The sequence below is a fragment of the Calypte anna genome, chromosome 1, assembly GCF_003957555.1.
Source record: "Calypte anna isolate BGI_N300 chromosome 1, bCalAnn1_v1.p, whole genome shotgun sequence".
Lineage (NCBI taxonomy): Eukaryota > Metazoa > Chordata > Aves > Apodiformes > Trochilidae > Calypte > Calypte anna.
The window spans coordinates 134,538,896-134,562,154 of NC_044244.1; the positions used below are offsets into that span (position 1 = coordinate 134,538,896).

At 38.8% G+C, this 23,259-nt stretch overlaps 1 protein-coding gene across 1 annotated transcript in view; it reads right to left on the reverse strand.

The window, feature by feature from the left end:
* Positions 1-23,259, reverse strand: part of AFF3 (AF4/FMR2 family member 3) — a 333,963-nt gene that overhangs the window by 281,179 nt on the left and 29,525 nt on the right. The window contains exon 2 of the mRNA XM_030454711.1: positions 4,040-4,160. Within this exon, the coding sequence (XP_030310571.1) occupies positions 4,040-4,160 (121 nt within the window). The remainder of the gene's footprint in view (positions 1-4,039; positions 4,161-23,259) is intronic.

A 23,259-nucleotide genomic window follows, 5' to 3' on the forward strand; every position in this document is an offset into this window, starting at 1 on the left:
GATTCTCTCTTTGGAAGCCCCTGAGCAGAAGGAAGCCAGGAGGATGGAATCCCATGGTATGGAATCCCACGGAGGAACCAGAAAAAAAAAATTAATTAAAGTATAAATTAAAGTATGGAATCCCACGGAGGAACCAGAAACCCATGAGGAACCAGAAATCTCTTTGGAAACCCCTGAGCAAAGGGAAGCCAAGATAAGGATTCTCTCTTTGGAAGCCCCTGAGCAGAGGGAAGCCAAGAGAAGAGCAGATACAGGAGGGAGAAAGAACAGAGACTTTGTGAAAAAGTGCCTGGGCTGACACTGAACGGTTGCCTAAGCTAGGGTTAAATCCCGTAAGTCGTAAGTGTATTTTTGTGTAAAAAAATTTTGTGTGTAAAAATCCTGTATGTCTATGTCTAAATCCTGTATAAGTGTGTTCTCTACTGCCCCTCAGTGCCCCCTCGATGCTCTTAGTTGAGTGTCCCGCCGGGCCCGAAGAAAAATCCTGTATGTCTATGTCTAAATCCTGTATAAGTGTGTTCTGTACTGCCCCTCAGTGCCCCCTCGATGCTCTTAGCTGAGTGTCCCGCGGGGCCCGAAGAAGTGTAAATGTTAGTAAAAATCGTGTTAAATTGTGTTAAAATGTTTGTAAAATGTTTGTATCCTGTAATCAGTGTTAAAAAAAAAAAAAGGGGGGGGAAATGTAGAGAGACATTGTCAACCAGGTGCCTTGAATTGCCAGTGAGTGGGTGTGAGTCCACCTGTGCCTGATTAGGACAGGCCCCTATTGGGCATGAGCAAGGCCAGGGGGCCAATAAAGGCGGAACACACACCCACAGAGAAAACCTCAGCTCACTCTGGTGCGAGGCATGGAGAGGCCAGCAGCTCGTCGAGCCTCTGGAGCAAGAAAGGCTCTTCCCACTACACTTCTACCCTGGAAGCGCTGTGTGGTGGCTGGAGTCCTGGAAGAGACCAGCAGCTCGTCGAGCCTCTGGAGCAAGAAAGGCTCTTCCCACTACACTTCTACCCTGGAAGCGCTGTGTGGTGGCTGGAGTCCTGGAAGAGACCAGCAGCTCGTCGAGCATCAGGAGCAAGAATGGCTCCTCCCGCTACAGTCTTCTATATAGATGTGAGGTGAAGGTGACACAAAGGCACCTTTTATTGACAGATAGCTGATAATCACAAGAATAATTGCAGCAAACTGATCTAATGCCTGTACCATGGCACATGCTGACAACTTGCTTATTCCTTCTGGATACACTGGAGACAACCTGAGGTAAGAAGATTTTGTGTTGAGCTGAGCTCACCTAGAACAGTTCAACTACCTCCTCTTGGGAACAAGACAGGATCTGAGGTACCCTGTTATGAGCTTTTGATGTAACAGTTTGTCTTATTATTTGCTCTGAAATATTGCTGGCTGTATTTAATCATTCACATAGGGAAAACATGAAATGAGTAAGTAGAAAAAGCATTCTGTGCAAACATACCTACCTTACAGTGCTCTTACACCTTTCTGCAATACAAGATGTAACCATGCATTTGAAGACTGCAAGATCCAACACTTCTAAAAATAAGCCCAACAGTTGCACGGAAGGCCATTAGAATTTTTTTCTTCATTAAAAATGAAACTGATATGGTTAATGAGACAAGACATTCTGTCCAGGAAATATCCAGAATGAAACTCCTACTTTTTACCCACTGTAAAGACATTTTAAGTAAAAGACACTGGATTTCCTGTAATCTTTCATTAAGGGTTGCTATGGATACTTTGAAGAGGATAAGGGGCAACCTGAAGAGTCGGGATTTTTCAGAAAACCTGATGTTACAGGAGTAGTGATAGATGTCAAGGTGAGAGAGGACATAAGATTTAAGAGATTTCCAGTCTGCCTTTGATTTTCAGATATGGCCTTCTGAATGGCAAATCCCTTGGCTTTAGTTCATGCTTCTCAAGCTGTGCAGAGGAATACTGAATTTAATCAGAGGTTGTAGTAACTTCATTCTCTCCTAGAAACACCTAAAGCTTGAACATGACCTTTGAAGACAGTAAGAGTGGGTTTCAGTTTTGCAGACAGGTCTCCTTTTTTGCACTCAGCCTCTCTCCACGGTAAGATCAAACTGCCCAAGCTGCAGCCCTGCACCTCTATACTTAAGGTTCACAAATACTTGGATGAGTTCAGACAACACAGTGGTCCATTGCCAGTGTAGACATGACATTCAGAGTACCCCACTGCTGAAGTTTTGGTGTGCAGTACTGCCAGAATGACTGGTTTTCCCAAGCAGCTCTGACTGTCACATCAACAGAGATGTGAGTGAGTTAAAAAGCTGGGCTGGGCTTTTCCTTACTCCTTGTCTTCTTGACAAAGCCTGCTGTAGGATGCATTTCTGCACCACCTTCTTTACCTGCTCATCCGAAACAGGCCCACAGTGTTCAAAGATAAGAAGCATGGATGGAACCATTATTCTGATCTCCCCACTAACCTCTCCGCTTCCCAAGAAAGTGGTGGTTTTTCATCCATTCCTGTTAAAAGTGATGGAATTATGCTGTGGTTGCACAGAAGTGCTTGCAGACATTATAGCTCAGAAACTACTGGTGTGCCTGTGATACATGAAGTCTGTGCCACGATTATCAGTACATTGGCACATGGGTAATTATTAAAATGCACAAAAGATATTCCAACTGTACCACTTTCAGAAGTGATTTGAGCCTCAATATTACCAATTTTAAGTACCACAGATAAAATGCTATCAGGGACCCAGCAAAAGGACAGACCTTTTGTATAATAGGCCTATTTGACTGGACCTACCAAATGGAAAATTATTAGTCCTCAGTGCAGCAGAGCTATTAAATACCAAGACACAGCTGACTTAAGCTTTTCGGGCTTTTTTCTGTGGATTAGTCCTTCATTGGTCTCATGGTTGACTTTTTCAAGTAGAGCCTTGAGGAGGAGTTCAAGACATTTCCCATGGTTTCTAAATGCCTTTGTAATGAATCTGAAATTCAGGCAGCTGGAGGTCAGCCTCAAGGCAGACAAAGCTGTCTTCTATCACAGTTTGAAAATGGTAGATCTTTCTTTTTTATTAGGGACTAGAAACAAACAACGGTCTGGAAGAACAGCAAGCTAAAAGCTGATCCTGGGGCACAGACAGAAACACATCAGCACAGAAGTCAGGTGCAGAAGCCAAGTGCCATGTTGGAAATAGGTCTCCTGGAAAGAGGCACTAAACTACCCAGAGGACCAAGGACAAATGATTCTGGTGGAGGGAAAGGCTTCACAACACATTGGTTTTAACAGTAACTTAGGCCTTACTCAAAGGGCACAGTAGATGATGCATGGTGATGCTTTGATGCATGCAAAGTTACCGGGTTAGCCCGGGGAGAAGAGCAGCCCCTGTGGGATACTGCTGTCCAGACCTGTTCACCAGGGATTGGTTTGCAGGCTTCTGAAGACAGCAGGTAAGTGCAGAAGATCCTGCTTGACCCTTGTGACATGGAGTGGCAAGAGACAGTCCTGCCTCATCTTACTACTGTTACCATGAGGGATAAAACTCTTGAAGTTACTTTTGCCTTTGGTGTGGGTAAAACATATCTAGCAGACAAATTTTGTTGCTATGGGAAAAAAACCAAAAACAAAAAAACCCAAAAAGAGCAGAAAACAAGGAGATATTTCATTGTATTAACCTTGACCAGAGCACAATGTTTACTGTACTGTTTGACTTTCACACCACACAATTCTAACACAATTGTTTTCTTCTAAGTGTTGCAAAAAAAGAACACTGTCACCTTCACCTCCTAATTTTAATTCCATCTCAAATATTCCTAGGGTATTTCTAGTTTATTTCATTCTTGTGTGCTGCTGAACATGGTAGGAGGAATATATATATATATATATATACACGTAAACGGATACTAAATGAACCATGGATGTTCTCTGTGAATTTTGTGAGGCTAGCACTTGTCATGAGAGGATGCTGAAGCCTGGACAATGCCTTCTGGAGGCTGCATTTTTGTATTATGAAACAAATAAAGAAATAAAGAGCTACCCAGCTAGGAAGCATCTACCTTGTACGGTTCACTGAAGAGGGAGTAACTCGCGTTAAACGTGCCATCCTCCTGCTGCGCCTCCTGATTTCTCCTTTCCCATTCTTTCCTTCTCAGCACGTTTCTATCCGGCTCATAGACACTGCAAAAAAGAAAAAAAAAAAAGAAAAGAAACAGTAGTTTTTTAAGAGTTAAAAATTAGTGGGCAACATATAAACCAGAGTGAATTTAAAAGTGAGGAACTCTGGTTTGGAGACAGATGGCAAAAATAAGCAAGAACATAAATCAGATGAATGCCAGTCCAAGCAGGCTGGGGAAGCTCAGGTCTCTGGGAATGCTGGTGCTTTCTTCACACTGAGACTAGATAATTAAATTCTTACAGAAGAATAAAAAAGAAATCACAGGGCAGGATCTAGTCTGTGCAGAACTTCTCTGCTTGAAATGTGACAAAGGAAATATCTAAGCAACTTTGACAAAGACTGAAAGTACTCTTAAGGCAGATGGTAATTACAGCTATGAGTAAATAGAAATTATGAACATATTTCCACTTATGACATATCCTCTGAGTGTTGTAGGAGAATGCTCCTTTTTTCACATGGATGTGTTTCTGTAGTGATTCTTTCATTAACTAGCTCCCTAAAGAGCTGTTAAAACTACACGCTGTAGTGGTTTCCACAGTTAGGCTGCTTCTTCTGATCTCTGTTAATCAGCCAAGTCGTGAAACTACTACTGAAACAATTCCTCTTTCTGATGGATTTGACACTATCACAACTTCAAAGCATGAATAAATGAATACTGGCACAACAGTCTATGTATGGCTGGTAGAAAGTAGCTGGAGAGAGAATAAAATCACTTAATTACACAACAGTATTAATTTTTAGAAATGAACCAGTCTGGCTACAATATAGACATCCAGAATGAAAAATAACATTTGCTTTTTTTTTTCCCCCAGGATTCTAGTTTAATGCATGACAACATAAACCAGAAAATCCTTTCCCTGAATTCCCACAGAACAACACAGGTTTGCACATTTCAGTCTGTTATGTTTTATTCTCCTCAGAAAGGAAAACAATGTCTAATAAGGTTCCCATGTTATTTCAGGACAATGTGATGAGTATGCTGATTGCCTCTTTTGCTTAGCTCAGCTAATGCCTTTCTTCTGGCACTGTAAATCTGTAAAGTAGAAATATACATTAATGTCATGTAAGTGCACCATGTGTTAATAAGAAAAAGGTTCTCTTGCTAACTAGCTTCCCAGTTAGGAAAACATATGTTGCATTGGCTACCCACGTGATGTTACCTAGTATGCCTCAGGCAAGGCAGTAAAAAGGCCAACAGCTATCTGAGTCTAATTCAAGATTTGAGAGAGCTGAAAATGCATAGGGTATGTTAGATGCCATTAGTGTTTAAAAAGAATGCCTTAGCAGTCACCAAACTGACACAAACTCGTGTTTCCTGGTTAATGCTGCTAACTGGAACTGCGTAGTAGAAAGCACCCCTCTGATGAGTCTGAGGGCACCTGAGAGCAGATGCCAAATGGCAGGGAGGGCTCTCAGACATGGGGGTTTACTGTGAAACATGGGGTTTCAGTACAGCAGGTTGAAGACAGCTTCCAACTACCAGTTTGTTTATTCAACTTACAGGTGGTTGGCTTTTTTTTTATTCTATCCCTTATTTCTCATTAGCAATGTATGTTATTCACACCAACACCCTCTCTTTGAAATGCAGTGTCATAAGGAGGCAATGAGAGCAGTAGAATTTTGGGCATGGAGAATCCCTTCCTCCATGAAGAAAGGAGTTGTGAAGGCCTCCCCAGGGGGTCCCTGTGTGTGGATACCATCCCCTGCACACAGTGCCAAGGCCAGAGGCAGAGCTACGGGAGCAATGGTCCTCAGTTACTGCATCATGCTATCTGAGCATCAGTTCAGTCAGGGTAAAAGGCTTTCTAACAACAATATAACTGTCGAAAGGAGATTTTCTGCCACTCTGAATAACTGTTGTTGGACTAGATTTTCCTGGAGGTACAGGGATCTACAACTTTATCCCCAGCCTCATTTTGTCATACAGAACCTTGACTCCTTGAGATGCTTTGCATTAGGACTCCAGCCTGCAGTCAAATAGAGGTGGGCAGCTCCCCTGAGATTAATTATAATACTGATCTCTACCCGTTTCTAGGAAGTAAACAAGTGCAACCATCTTTACTATGCCTCATACAAATTTAAAAATGCACTGATGTGATACTCTTGAAGTGGAAGGACATTTTTATCCCTTTATTTGATGGAGAGATAGAATACCCCTTTATTTGATGGAGCCATACTCAATGATGACAAAAGCTGTCAGATCTCTGAACCCGCTCCTCAAATGAGAAGTTCACTCTTGGCAGTGCAAGGCACAACCCGCAGAAAGTCAGAACTATGAAAATGGCAAAACTGTGTGACAATGCCTAATGTGCCAGCTATTAGCAGTTAAGTTAGAAAGAGCTACAAGTTGAGAGTTGTACTTCTTTGCTAATACCAGATGGCAAAATCTTTAGCATTTGTGAAGCTGCTCCTTATTTGCATGAACACTGCAACAGTCACATTTCCTTTAACGTATGTCACCAAATATATTTGATTTTGTTGGTTCATATATGTTCCCACGTGATAGAATTGTCTTTATTGCGAACACTTCAGTTAATAGAAAATTATTCTTTTTAATAGTTTTCTTTTTTTTTTTTAACCTTGTAATTAAAAAAAAAAATCCCCAATGCACATGTGCCTTTACAATTGGTTACACTGTGTTTCTTTTCAATAGCTAAGCCATGAAGAACAAGCTCATGAAAAATCTCATGAGGCATGCACATGTATGTGGGTGGTCTGTGTATAAATTCCCTCATTACATGTATGCTCACACATCAGTTTATTGATTAAGAGTTTGGCTAGTACGGGCAAAAATAGCCACACAGTTTTGCAAGAATTGGAAACTAAAGAACATGCAACCATTCATCTCTTAAGTCAGTGTCATTTATATTTTTTTTTTTATATACAGGTCAAACTCCAAAAGGATGGGTTTAAACAGGTTTTAAATGGTATTTTGTTGTTTTTAAAATGCTGTGTCTGTTTTAAATTCATGCTTAAGGGACACGAACTGAAGCACAAGTAACAAATCAAACAGTTGCAGAAGTCATCTATGAAGTAAGATTCAACCATAAAAATTAGAGTATCTGGAATTTAACACACTGCTTTAAAAACACACTTGGCATGATCTCAGCCTTAAGATTTGCCAAGACATATAAAGGACATGCCAGTTAATCCAAATACCAGTGTCTCAGGCTCAAAGCACCTCCAGCACATCATCACTACCACATGGCCACAGCAGATCTGCCTTCTCTGCTGCTTCTCAGATGCTTTGAATCATTTCAGTCTCAGGTTATTTTACAGATCAGACCAATGGATCACCAGACTTCTCAGAGTAGGTATGCTTGACAAGTTTCAATCTGTTGTGACGACTTTTGGAAGGCCATGCTATGGCTACTGGCTCTTTGCTAGGTGAGCACAGCTCTCCATGAGACCAAACTGAAGAGAAGAACCCAGGCACACTGGTGCCTGACAGGAGAACAGCTGCAGCACCAGCCTTCCCACAGTACTGACAAGAAGGCTCATAGTTTTCTTCACACTACTCCTGACATCAGAAGGAACTGCTTCCTTTACTCCTTAATGAGAAATAGACAGAGACAGCTCAGGGGACAGCCTGGGAACAGAGCAATAACCTTACCTGAAAAACTTGGGACTGGATTTCATCTCCTACAAAGTCCAAAGAATTATGTAGTCTCAGGCTAGCCTGATAGCAATCATATAAAAAGCCTAAAGTTTTAAGTGTTGAAGAGACTCCGTTTTTTTCTTTTTTTTCTTTTTTTTTTTTTTTTTTTTTTTTTTTTTTTTTTTAAGAAAACCCACACTATTTCTCTGTTTCTGACTCAATTTCCCCCCCTCGGACACCACTACTAGTAACAAATAGAATAAAAAGGTCTGATCTCCATGATGGACTGGGAGGAGACGATGCACCAGTACATTCTCCAGTCCTTCAGTTTTAGGAAATGCTCAAGTTTTGCAATGAAATGTCCTTTTCCACAAACTAAAGTACTACAGCTTCACTGAGGAGTTACATCCCTTCACGGATGGGAGTACTGTGTCCAGCTCTGGGGCCTCCAACACAAGAAGGACATGAAGATATGACAGCAAGTCCAGAGGAGGGCCCTAAAGACTTACAGTGGGCTGAAGTACCTCTCCTGTGATGACAGCCTGAGAGAGCTGAAGTTGTTCAGCCTGGAGAAGAGAAGGCTCCAGGGAGAGCAGTACCTGAGGTACTACTCCAGGCCTTCCAGTACTTGAAGGGGCCTACAGGAAAGATGGGAAGGGACTTTTCACAAGGACACGTAGTGAGAGGATGAGGGGTATTTGTTTAAAACTGAAAGAAGATAGATTTAGATTAGATATTAGGAAGAAATTTTTTACTGTGAGGGTGGTGAGACAGTGGAACAGGTCACCCCAAAAGGCTGAGGAGGTCCCCTCCTTGAAAGTTCTCAAGGCCAGGTTGGATGGGGCTTGGAGCAACCTGGTCTGGTGGGAGGTGTCCCTGCCCATGGCAGGGGGGTTGAAACTAGATGATCTTTAGGGTCCTTTCCAATTCAAACCATGCCATAATTGTGTGTATGGCACACAGTAATAATGCTGCTTGACCTTTTCAGAAACCACAAACTTGCCACATCACCAAGGGGAGATTCAGGAAGGGCACTGTTATTTGGCTACAAGATCACCATCCTTGTAATGGCTGGTATCTTTGAGGCTGTAAAAGACACAGGAGTAAATCAAGGGAGACATCACTGGTGCTCCCCTTGCCCCATATCAGTTTATTTTCTGGCAAAGAAAGGGGCAGTGACTCAGGCTGCCCTACCAGCACTACAGAGGAAGGCATTACTACATGTATACTCACACCCATTGACAATTTTTGCATTTGTTATGGTTTGTAGTAACCTGCAACCTCACCTTTGCCTTTCCAGACCTTCCCATGTCATTTTTATAGTTCAAAGGATAGTTCATTATTCTCTGAATTGTGAGGGCTTTGAAACACCCACACTTTCCTTCTATCCCCCCGAGCACACAAAAGTTGTGATACGGATTTAGCAGGAGTAGCTTATTTATTTGCAGTTGATGTTTTTGACCCAGAATGCTGATCTCCTTCACCCCAGCAGCTACACGTGGCACTTTACACAAAACTTTCAGAACCTGAAGTCCAGACATATTAAGAGCAAAAGCAGACCTGACACTTCACACTAACGTGACAATTCCTTAAATTGCCAAAATCACAGTTTCTGCAGGCTCCTGGAAGCCTTTGATAGGAAATACCTAGATCCCATTTGCAAGGGCTGAACTTATTTCACAAAGGGTGCCTACTTCCTCATTTTTGCCTGAATTGACCCTTCTTCTCCCATAATCAGATTAAGAGGCTCCATACAAACAGCTATCAGATGGCAACACTCACACCATAAGTGACCAGAAGATACTTCCATCTCAAGAATAAAACTAGACCCAGGAACAAGTTTTCTGTGAGGACAAATATATCTTTGAAATTAAATATTAGCACACGGTCATTTCTAAACTATGGACAAAGTTGGAACTGCTTCAAAACCATGAAAAACAGGAAGTATGTCAAGAAAATAATTTTTTTAGTGGTTTACTGATTATTCTTAACATTTGCCCACAAATTGTAAGCTGGCACACAAGTCAGTATAGTAAATTTCATTCTGAAGTGAGGACAATTTTTAAATATTTAATAGTCTAATTGTCCCCTGAATTATCACTTTTATGCTGAAGTAGTTAAGCAGAGTAACTCCAGGTTAAACCTTACACAACACAATAAAAAAAAAAAACAGTCCAGCCCTAATGCAGGACAGTGATTATGAAACTGAATTCAGAATGGAAACTGGATTCTGAATTAAAAATGCCATCATTCCCATATCTGCAATATTTTAAAACATAGAAGGACTAACCAGCCTGAGTAAAGGCACTAGCCCCAAACATTTTTAGCAAACAGTCTTAATTTTGACAGTTTCATTACAAGAATTCCGATTATTTTGCTTGCTAAATGACTGTTCTTAACATGGAAATGCTATCACTTAATTTAGGTTTTTTATTTGGCTGTTCATGTCCACGGTTTTCACTGGCCAGTTGCTTGGTACCAATTCCATTTTCAGCTAAGTATAAATGACAGTTTGGGAACTAATTGCTAATGGGTTATGGGGAGCTCTTACTGATGGCCATCTCACATTTTTGAGCATGAAGTGATTTCCCTAATGACACCGAACTATTGGTTCGATTAGAACAAAGGGACTGCCTTTGATGAACAAGTGGCAAAATCAATAAAATACCTTCCTAGGTTGCAACTGCCTTTTTTAGACTTTTTATCTAGCTTAAACAGCAGAAGTTAATTTGAGGATTTTTACAGTATTTTTTCCCATTTACAAACAGAAATGCCGTGGGGTAAAGCAATTACTCTGATTTACTGTGTTCACTTTGATTGAACATAAAGATGTAGCAGGGTCTCAAAAAATCAGTAAGTTAACAAACTGTGTGCCTATCCACAGACAGATAAAGTACCTACTTTGCTATTTCAAAGAGTTTACCTCCAGGCAGCATCACAGAGCAAACATCAATCAATGACACGTGTCTAAGATGAGATTGATGTTTACTCTCACAGCTTTTCATCTTACATCCAATAAATTATTTTTCCTTCACCAAAATGCCTGGTTAAATTTCATTTTTCACTTTGCAGCATCAGTTTTAAAAGTTTAGCTTCCAGCAATTTTAAAGCTAGGATTCATTGAGGCCTCAGCTTTTACAGCCTGTTTATGGTTTGAACCATGAAACACAACCATCTAAACATGAATACGATCAGGGGGAGCCGAGCTGGGGCAGCCACTGGCACGGCAGCAGGTGCGGGATGGAAGGTGCAAGATTGCTTTAATTATCTGCCTGGAAATTCCAAGTCTGAAACTGGGAGCTATATTTTCCGGGACAGATACACTTCGCCTACCAAACAAATGCATATACATGTATCCTATCTGCAAAATCAGCATCTGAGTTTTCAAGACAGGTCTTCTGAGGACTCACACTGGGCAACTGGAAGGAACCAAGGAAAGACAAATTGTGGGCACGGTTATTATCTTATAGGTGCTCACATCTGACACTCCCAAAATGCGAGTGCTTTGCATGCAACCTGACTGAATTTTAAGCATGTATTGAAATATGGAGAAACCTGGGGTTGCAGTTGAGACTGGGATCTAGGTTGTTGAGTCAGAGCAGTAAACATCACAACAGAGGAACATTAAAAAAAAAATCCAATTTAGCTGAACATCTGCTTGTACAGGAGCACCTCTTCCAGCTCCCCTACAGACAAAACATGCACATTTTCTGCCCTCAGTGAACTTTTGCCCAATAAGTGAAGTAGAAATATAATTCCATTTTTTAATATTATTTTTTTAATTTCAGGGCAACTCCATCACATTATAAAAATCTACCATTCCATAACTACACTATATGTAAATATATATCTATATAAAAAAATCACTATTCATTACTAATGGATAGTTCTATATTCAATGCCTTAGTATTTTCTTTTCTTTTTGCTATTAAGTGCTGCTGCTCTCTTCTTGTAACCCTAAAACTGCTAGCAAAAATACCCAAGATGGATGAAAACCAAGTAACAGCACAGAACAAAGTCAGAAACAGAATATTACTTCTGTAACTTCTAATTTTTCACTGTTCTAACAATATATTAACAATATAATATATTGTATATTTATATATATATAACATATATATAATAACAATATATTGTTCAAAAGTGTACTCACAAATTCCCCACTATTAATAGTCTTACACCTAGCATGGGTATTTCTTTTTTTCCCATAGTCAAAAATGATATTTTAAACCTCTAGAAATTAAAAGGAGACTTAGCTGTCAAGAAACAGATAATGTAGACGAGACAGGGGAAAGTATTCCTTCTGTATCCTCATCCGTATTTTTTAAGTGGACAGAAGAAAGATACCATGACTGAAGAGCACAAACCAGACAAAGCACAGTGAAGCCCTTCCATTTGATTTTGTTAATGCTGCTTTTATGTTGTAATTCAAAAATCAAACAGCTGAGGGGATCAATAAGAAATCTTTTTTTTCTGCCTGACCTAAAACTACTGAATTCCCTGGGTTGCTACAGACGGCCTTACCTAACTTGGGGATGCATATATCTGATCCAGTTTCTTCTTACATCGCTTCTCTGCCAGAGATGTCAGACACAACGCCTCCCTTGTCTGTTTTTCTCCACAATGATTTCTGCTTTCCACGGCATTCTTATGCATGGGAAACTGTTCCAGTCCTGATCTGCCAAGCCTGTGTGTTATTTTTTGGGTTCTTCTTCTTTAGGTTCCTTACAGTCATAATTAGTCAAAACTGATAGGTTTGTTTGCTTTTTTCATCAGCCACCCAACTCATCTTTGTAGAGATGCACACACATAAGATAATTATTTGCAGAGTCTTGGTGTGTATCCGGAAGAGTTTACAGACTGAATAATAATAATAAATAAACTGAATTTACTTCTACCTTTGCGTTTGTTATTTCTAGGGATATTCTGAACAATTTAAATGTAATGAAAAGCATATGGCCTTTTAAAAACCTATTTGACATTTTGCAGCAAATGTTTAATACTTTATTCAAATTGTTTGTTGAGCTTCCTATTGATATGTTAGCTGAAAAACAGATTTCAGTTGATAAACATTTCCTGTGCTGATTTCAGTAGTAAAATACTTACAAACAAGTATCCTGAAGGTTGTGAAAAATTATGGTTTGCCTCTATGACCTTTTTCTTGAAAAAATATATTTTTCAGAAAAAAAAAGAAACAGACAAACAAAAAGAAAACAAACAAACAAACAAAAAACCAAAACCTCCAACACCTCTGTGCTCCCATTTTTCTCTAGCAACTTAAATAGCCTACTCTTTCCATGGCCTCTGAGCAGTGATCTATCTACCCACAGCTAATTACAGGACTGAGAAGAACACTGAGGTACACTTCACATAGCACAGAAAAATGGAAAGCTCTGTAACTGGCAGAAAAATGTTATAAAGCAATTCATCCTTGGTGCAGCTTGACTTAAAGCAGCAAAAGCACAGACCTTAACGAATCATTAAGGCCAGATCTTTCCCCCTACAGAAATAACAGCAGTGTCTATTAGAAAACATCCCTGGCCCAGTAGCAAAAGGAGCAAAACTTTACAGATCTCCATGAATGATAGACCAGTAGTTTTAGCTGAAGTTGTTAAATGCTCTTGGTGCTGCTATGAACCCCTATGGAATATGAGTGGAAGACACACAGAGATTCACTACTTAAACGTAGAGGTTGTGAAAACTCTTGGCTATATTTATATTCCGTGCACTTGATTTTAGCTCAGCATTTGAAATCTGATGTTCAAAAGGCACAGAAATACAGCACTGAAGTACAAGACAGAGGACTGAAGATTTATCTAGAATTGCACTTGCATGGAAAGCCACAGTACAGTATTTCATTATGAATGTGTCAGCTGTTGGTAACCATCAAATCTATGACTCATGAAAATGTCTATACATGTTTTATTAACAAAGCAACATTTCCAATTTACTCTTACTATAATGGATAATGACTGGAGGTTCATCAGGGTTAATCAAGAAAATGATGTAAATTTTATATTGTACTATGTTTCACTTGGCTTAAAATGGATCTTGGGCAACAATCTTTTTTATGTTTAATCATGATTTACAACATTATGGAAACCACACAACAGCCTCTGTGAAAAAAAATTATGAACAAGTCACTGTATAAGTCATCAGATTTTATGTATTCGCAGAAAACCACTTTGTGAGATCTTCAACAGTCATTAGGTTTGGTTTCTGTTGAAATAGTATCAATATGTTTTGAGATGCCTTGCTTTAACTTACCTTTCATATTTTATAGATAGATAGATAGAGACCTTTTACTACTATTTTATGCATTACAGAGGAACCATCACTACATAGAAGACAGAACTGAGCTTTACACAGGTGGATGTTATCAAGTCTACATGATAAAAATAATTGTGGATTGTGTTAACCACTGCACATGCAGGTAAAGCAACAACCAAAGTAGTTAAACCCTATGTCATCTGTACAGATACAAGAAGCATCAGCCACTGTAGATGCCTAAATAATAAATCCACTAAAAGCAGTGTTTGTGTTTATAAGAATGCCCAAAATGTAGCTCACTATACAAAGAAATTGTGATTGTTTTTATAAATAGTTTGTTTCTAAATCTGTAAGCATAAAATCTTATTATTTGGGATTATGAGGTTCCATCTTCATTCTGCTCATCGGAGGCAGAATAATAGAAAATGGACTGAGATATATACATAACTATACCTAAATCTAAATCTATCCACCTAGAGCCTCCATAGCCAGCTTGCTTTCACAGAACAAAAGGGACCACTGCAATAAGTCTGATTTCAAGAACCTTAGAAAGCTGTGTTTTATGTATAAACAGTGAAAGAATAAAGTATCTCTCTCCTTTCACAAGAAACTGGCATTAGCCAAGTATCCTGCATTGTACCATATAGATAGCCAGCTTTTCTAAAAGACATTGTATACACCTGAACTACAGCAAAATGAGACTTTCTGCCTTCTGAAAATGGAGAACATAAACCGACTTAAGGTTTATGATCGACCTAGTAACATTATCACCACTTACCCTTGGAACCTGCACAAGTGCCCAGCACCATATGACTTCTAGTTTTTTATTCATCATAGCCTGCTTGCCCTGTGTGGCTTTGTCATATTTTGACTTAAAGCCTCGAGGGATATCAAAGCAATCAAAATCAGGAACAGAAGCTAGCCCAAACCAACATAACCATACATAAAAGAATTATGTTCACACACAGATAAACGTGCACAGATGTTAAAATGTTGAAAAAGTTAAAACTTTTACACCGAGTGACTGGTGTAATTCATGCAAGCTTCTTACACATGCTAGCCCAAATTAATTCTGCCTACAAAGATGACTGTACCCTGACTCATGCTGCCCACCCTCAGGGATGCCCAGAGGAGCACCCATGCACTCCCTGATATGCAGTGGGAAGCGAGGCCTTTTATCCCTCATTATAGGAAAAAAAACAAAACAAAACAAAAACCAACCAAACAAAAAACCCCACGCACATATTAAAAAAAAAAACCCAAAACCAAAAGCCAACCAACCAAACAAAAAAACCCACAATTGAAACAAAAAATCTTTTGTTTGTGCCTCTCTTGACAGTCTTTTCTGCCTAAGAATTTTGGTGGTAATACAAAGGTAACACAAATGTAACATAAAACAAAATGTAACATGTCAGGAACACAAAACCCTAAACCTAATAGAAAGCAAAATAAGCTCCTGAATTCTGTGTCTCAGAAACAGCATGGCTGTTCAAGTGTCTTGCTTTCCAGTAGGTTAAAATTTCTTTAAGTATTTCCCCACTTGAAGAAAATTACATAAAAATAAAAAAAGGCTACCTAGAAGCTTTACTGACTGCAATAGATGCAGAAGCCATTCCAGAGATGCCCTTGCAGGGATGGTGCCAGGGGCAGATGCTGTCTGCTGTCTGTCCCCTCAGTCCGAAGTGGAGAAGTGAGGGACCTGATGAATCTGGATACATCACCCCCTCTCTCTCTAACACCTGCCTCATCCTCACTACGTTTTCTCTGCAAATTTTAGCTTTAGCCACAACTGCAAAAGATTATAAATATTTTATCTTTCCTGTACACTTAATTTGAATTCTGAGTTCACAAATGCATATTCATGTCACAGGAAATTATAAGGATATCATTTACCTGTATGGTGTAAGGTGTAAAATTAGTCAGTGTTTCATTTTGAGGGTGCTACGAGTTATCTGAATTCTATATTAAATTGTGCCAGGGGAAGTTTAGGTTAGATATTAGAAAGAATTTCTTTACAGAGAGGGTGACCAAACACTGGAATGGGCTGCCCAGGGAATTCTCTGGCTTCTCTGTCCCTAGAGATATTTAAAAAGAGACTGGATGTGGCACTCAGTGCCATGGTCTGGTAACTGCAGCAGTAGTGGTTCAAGAGTTGGACTCGATGATCTCTGAGGTCCCTTCCAACCCAGCCAATTCTATGATTCTATGATTCTATATATTGTTGTAAAAGCATGTGGAAGGATCCAAATTCTAAGTATTACTCTAATAGCATGGATCTGGGAAAATTCAAAAATTTTGATTTGAATTTCCCATAGCAAAGTTTACCTTTTATTATGCTAGAAAGCTTACAAATCTCTGGGTCATTTTTTCTGCAGATTCAAAAAATGTTTGAAAGATTTCAGTTTGACCATCTCATTCCAGTGTTCAAGAAATCAAATTTCTGTGTCCTCCCAGAAAGCCCACTGAAGCTGGTTTCATGGGAAAAAAAATCAGGACTAATATCCTTTTCTGACAAGTTTTATATAAAAAAAAAGTCATAATTTTATTTGTTTCTCTTTTACTAGGGTAATAGAATATAACCAAAAGGAGATAACGCACATTAAAAATAAATAAATAAATAAAGGAGGGAAAGAAGGCTGAAGGAATTTTGTCTGATTTAATTTTCCAGTTCGGAAGAGCCTATAAAATGGTAATGGTTAATGTAGTGCATCTTCTGCAACTGAAAAAAAAAATCTACACAAGTGGAAACCATTCTGTCTCTCTGAATTGGCAGATTATCAACCTGTGATCTCACAGTCCTCTGGGGATGGGACAAATTTGGGATGGATTTGAAGACAAGGCAAACTCCACCTTGACCACTAGCCATGAAGTTCACTGCAACTCATGTTCTCATTGCTAAAAATCCAACAAAATTACATTACAAAAATGCTGATCATGCAGTTTGGATGTAGCTGCTCTCAGTCTCTCTAGTCTTACAAGTGATGACAATCAAAAGCTCTAGAGCAGATACCCAAATTCCTGTTGAGAAGTAACATTTGAATCTTATGGAAGGTGTTTAACATTTTAAAGACCTGGGATGACTCTGGTAGATCTCCTAGCACATTTTTTCCCACCAAAAGCCAGCACATCTTTGCATTTTGAAGAGGTGGTGTTCCTGGAGTGGGCTGTAACACAAGCAAATGGTGGAGTTATTCTGTCAGTGTTGCTTGCTGTCAGAAACCTGAAACAGCACCGAACAGAAAGGTTAAGGAGCTGCTTGGTGATACCTCCCAACCCGGCTGGATGTGCCCACTGTGGGGAAAAAAAATACATGGATGAAGGTGAGAGAGGGCATGAAACTGCAGGTGAAATTGATTTTTATTTGAATCCAAACAAAGCACAGAATAATTCACACTTGGTGCCTGGAATATCCCAGTGCAAAAAATAAACAGAAGCTGTTATTAGCAAGAGAATATTTTGCTGCTAGCATGCTGTGTTAAACAGAAAACTGCTACTACGTTTTGGCTTCCTTAAAACTTCACTAAGATGGAAACTTGATATGGCCTCTCAGTAACAAAGGAAATGGCAGAGAATTGTTACCTTCTAGGTAATGGAAAGCAAAAGACTTATGTAAAGATAGTCTATTTGATTTTTTAAATACAAGCAATAGAAAATAGGCACAATTAATTTGTTCAATTTTCCAGTTAGGACTGTTTCTTGGAAAATTGTGAAATAATTGTTGCGTTCTATTTTCCTGTGTACCAAAACAGTACTTTAGTACCTCAATGACAAAGTTTTATCAAAGATTTCTGAGTTTCTACGTAATCCTAAAGAATGTTTTGCAATTTATAGAACTAGCAGCCCCCTGCTTCCAATGCAGGAACCATCGTATTGTGACATCTGCTGTCACAAAAGCTTGTAAGGAGGAGCAATCTCTCTGTGACACAGCTTCAAAGCTAAACAGAAGTTACAGCTAAAATACAGCAACTATATTAATAAATAAAAAAACATTTAATTTTTTATAAATAAAAAAACTACATTGGTTTTTGGGAGGAGATATAAGGCAGTAGGTTACCTAATCCTGATGTAACCCAGAAAGTATCTAGTATTCATTAGAAAAAGCAACTGAATGATTCATAATCTCATTTGGGTCCCATTTTAGAAGCCCAAGCACACAAAACATCTCCTATCCCCCAGGTCTTCCTTTCAGTCTACTCCTGTTGCCCATGTATTTGTGATAACAAACTTCATATAAAACTGATCTGCAGCTGGGCACTGAGAAAATGAGTGTACTGGCTTGGGGTCCTCTTCTGTAGGAAAGAGGTGGTGTAGCCCAGAAGAGAAGACACAGATGGAGAAAGGAGTGAGCTATGAAAAAAGGTTTGTCTGGTTGAGGAAAGAGAAGACTGAAGTCACCTGACAATGATCTTTCCACCTGTAAAAATTTGTTACAGTGCAGACTATGATGAATTGTGTTATCTACCTGCTAGGTCACTTGACTTAATTTGCAGCAGAGGAGATTAAGATATGAATTTAGAAATGCTATCTAACTTTTAATGGAAGGGCTGAAAGTGACTGGCTATCTACACCACATGGCTTCTTTATTTCAGAAGAGGTTGGTTAGTCCTCTCCACGACCTCGTCCTCAGCTGAAAAAAGTTATTATTATTCAGTTTGTCCCTTCTCAGCCAAATTTAATACACAAAATAAACAAGAGTAGGAAATCAACCGTTGAACAACACAAGTCCCCTCCCTCCAGATGAGCAGCAGTGCCTCTTTACGTTATCATATGGGATGCCTCTTCTTCATAAATACCCTCCTGTTAGCATCTGCCAAAGTAAGACTCGTTCTCTGTAATAGTGAAGACACTTTTCTGGGAGGAACACACATCAAACACAGGTTACTTCTGGGCAAGGGACCTATGGATGTCCCTATGCAGCAGCTCCACAAACTTGAGGAACTCGTACATGCTACAAAAGTTAGACTCTTACCTGTCTGGTCTAGGTGGGCTGGTCCTGTCTTCATGCCAAGGGAAGGAATAAGGGCCCTATGCAGCCAATCATTCAGCATAATTTTTTGGTCATGATTATTTTAATATATGGGCTAAAGGACAGAGAAATTTTTCCTTCTTCAGCCACTGAATTAAGAAATTGATCTGCCAAATGTGAGAGCAGGAACACCTTTTCTACCATCTCTAAGTGAACCATACCTTGCTGCTACAGAGACACAAAGGACACACAAAGAGAGACATGCAAAAAACAAATGGAGCTTTTCAAAAACATCTTACATTCGTGATCAAGAACTTAAAACAATCTCTGACACTGTAATTCCAGAAGGTTTGCTATCCATGGCAGCTTATATTTCCTATTAGAAGTTAGGTTCTGATCCCTCAAGCTCCATGGTGCACAAAATATCTGATTCCTCTTTTACAACAACAGGAAAGGTAAGGAGCAAATGAGATGATTTTGTGACCAAATGTCACAACAGCTCCCTCAGCCACCAAAGATGAATTTCTGACATCTTCAGATAATGTGAATGGCATAAACCTCTTCATGTCAAGGGTGCTATTTTTATTTATTCTGCATAAGAATGGAGTAAGATCTTAATAATGCCAAACTGTATATATATTTAAAGCCAAACACTAACCACTAGCCATTCAGGGCCAACTCAAGAAGATTTTGTCAGTGTGGACTTAGGAGACACTCAGGTTACCTGGTTGAAAACCACAGCTGGCAGAAGAACCATCCTATATGCTGAGTCTTGGCACTGAAGTTCACTGCAGAATGTACTCTAAAAGAACTACTTTCTCTTCAGGATCTGCAACTATCTGGTGAATATAGTCTAACAAATTCACTTTTGGAATAAGAAGCCATGATATTTCAATTCTTCTACCATGTGTTGCAGTTTATGACACAGCAGAAGGCACTGTACAAAAAATAAATGAAACAATGGTGATTTCTTTTTGACAGGCAAGCTTAAAACATTTACAACTTCCCCTACCCCAAAAAACCCACTTTTTTTTTCTTTTTTAATCTTAGAGGTTTAAATAAAAACCTGTACGTATATGCTGTACATAAACTATATTCTGGTTTTGCTTAGACATTTTCTATATGATAAGACATTTTCTGTAATGTGGAAATTATGACATCTTTTGTCACAAATTCAGGCAAATATTTTTTTTATTGTTTCGGATATTTTTGCTTACCTGTACATGTCATTCTATCTATTAGGTGCCATCATAAAAAGAAAATACTGTTGCCAATATTTATTTGTAGAGACAAACATCAATGCTAAGCACTTAGTGGTCCATTATGTTTTTCTGAGGATGCACTTGGGAAAATCAAAGCATTTTATTGCTCAATAGATATTATTCTTTCTGTACTTGCAGTCCTCCAAACTTAAACCATTCACAATGTTTTATTTCTGAGCACACAGACCCAAGAACACTGACTGGGGTGGTATTGCTAAGTATCCAAACAATGCCGGCACATCACTTACAAAAAGAATGCCTCTGGGTAAATATCTTTGCTTTCTCTTTTTCTTTGCCTTTCCTTTGTCAGTGCCCTTATTTGACATGTTCTTGGAGAAATGAACCACATTTGCTCCATTTACTATTTAACAAATATAAAGCATGAAAAATGTTATAAGCTATAAATAAAATAATCTAGCATTCGTATTGCAGTAATTTGTCAGGGGTTGAATAAATGTTAATTATACAGCTTTTTAAAAATCAGACTTGTTAATGTCATTTTTAATTTAGAATGTTACACTGTAAATGTTTTCCATTGTGTTAATTTACACCTGTTATTACAGCCTCCATTATTAGGTTTACACTGGAACAGCTACTTTGTGCCACTGAAATTTGCTTAAAACAGCAGAAACAATTACTAATTAGAAGGGCATGTTTACTTTAATTATATTTATTTCCTAGTCTAGTTTTATATGTAGCACACACTGAAAGTGTATGATTCAATTAGCCAAACCCATTTATCTCAGGCAATTCCTCAAATGAGCATCACTTAGAAAGACAGCAAATTCTTTCAGCAGTACTTTGTCTCATAAATTTCATAGGTGACACTAATAAATACATATGGTGACTGGGTATCACTTTCTCTGTGTCCTCACTGCTTTCTGCCATTTTTGCTGATGCTTATTCACTAATTGCAGATTACCAGAATGACATTTAATTTCAACAACAAGCCCAACTGTTTCAATCAAAGATTTTAAGCCAGTGACATGCAGAACCATCTTAAGCATTCATAAACTCAGAATCCAGACAAGGTAAGCCTTCAGCTCATTCAGTTATCTGCACAATGTCAAACTACTACTGAGACTCATCCACTGATCTCTAGCTCTATATATTACACAGAGCTTTGTAAGCTTGCAAACCAAGTGCAATTTATTCTCAGAAACAAAAAGTTCATGTCTTTATCCTTTACAAATATGGCTCTCTGAGTACTTTTTCCTGTGAAAGTTGTAAAGCTGCATTACCTACCCACTCTCAGAGATTAAAAAGGAGAGCCATAAAAATTCTCTACTAATTACTTCCCTGAAGCTCATTTCTAGTATTACATTTTAAAAGTGAAGTGAGGATTAAAAAAGCCAAAACAAAAAAACCCCAAAACCAAACCAACAAAACAAAACAACAAAAACAAAACCACAACAAAGAAACAAAAAAAGCCACTACTCCTAACCTATACAAATTATATTGGCAGGTAGCACAATATACATTTATATACAATAATATGCATTACTTCACTACTTCTTGCAAAATTCAATACTCTGAAAAATAAAACTGAAGATATTGATCAAGTCTGAGGGAAACCCCAATGTCTTCTACATCACAAGGCTCTCTGCCCCATTCTTCCATCAAAGTCAATGTATTTATACCACCTCCCTGTCACTGTATGGCCACAGCAGTTGTATGACATTCAGGGAGTGCAGCTGATGCTGCTGAAGTGGCTACAGCAGGGCCACAGCTTCCCAAACAGAGGCAATCAATGCCTGTGAAATGATTTTCAACAGCTCAGTGTATCAACAGTATTACCTATAATGATCAAATACATGAATCTAGATCATCACTTTGGACTGCCTAGGCCACGTTTTATACCTTCCACCACAAAGGAAATTCACTCCTAGTTAAAATTGTCTTTGGCACATAAAACACTATGAGAAAGATGGAAATCTAAACTTCTCATAAGAATTAGACCAGGATCTTGTGTGGCCAAAGATGACAGACCTACCTTCTCCTAATCCACTGAAACACAGAAGATAAAACAGTGTATAAATAAAAAGCCTTGTGTGATTCAGAAAATGCTGCTATCAGAAAATCAGCGTTTTAAAAAAGCTAACAGACATATCTCAGCTGAGGCAATTATTTTGTAGGTTAAGAGGAGAGAAACACTGCTGCAATTAAAGATTTGTCTTGGCAGGGGTTCTCAGGCAAGTCAAGGTAAATCAGCTGGGGGAAGGAAGTCAGATGAGCATTCATTATGGCAACTTATCTTTCCTCCAAGTGGAAAAGGGATCAACTGTACTGCTCTGAGATCACTTAAGACCAGATCAAGCACGTTGATGTAGGGGTGTAACACACTTTAAGTTTTGCAGGCTGACCTCAGACATCTAGTGCTTCCCCTGACCTGATGATGCCTTTACCCAAAGCACGTGGTCACTGATAACAAAGGCTGACTCCATGGATGCCATCTCTGACCTTCCACTAATAGCACCTTCTCTTTTATTTACATATGGGGCATGGGAGGTTATACGAGGTGCACTAGCAATTTCTAATAGCTAACTATCTTTAATAATGAAGTGTAAGATAACAAATCAAGTCTGAGTCACAGCTAATTAAAAGAAATTGGAACTGAAAAGGGATGTAATTAGTCAAAATTTCTGAAGAGTGTCTTTATTATAAAGTCAATAATTAAAATGGAAAAATCAGTGTTTTGTAACATAATCAAGCCCATACACAAGCAACTTCTGGCCTTCCTTCAAGTGTCCTGGCTTTGAATAGCTCTGCTTTCAGAAAACTTGGATTACTATTATCTTGGGTTTTTTTTTTCCACAGAAGAAACCAATGAGATGTAGTTAGTTATCTTTGCTGAGACATTGTTAGGAAAAGTTGACCACAGTATGCTGTTACTGCCTATGTAGTTAGGCTACTCTCTTTGCAACAGCAGGAAAGAGGCACGATCAATTAGAACTGAAATAATGCTGGTTGAATTATTTTGCTAAAGTCAGAAATACACATACTTG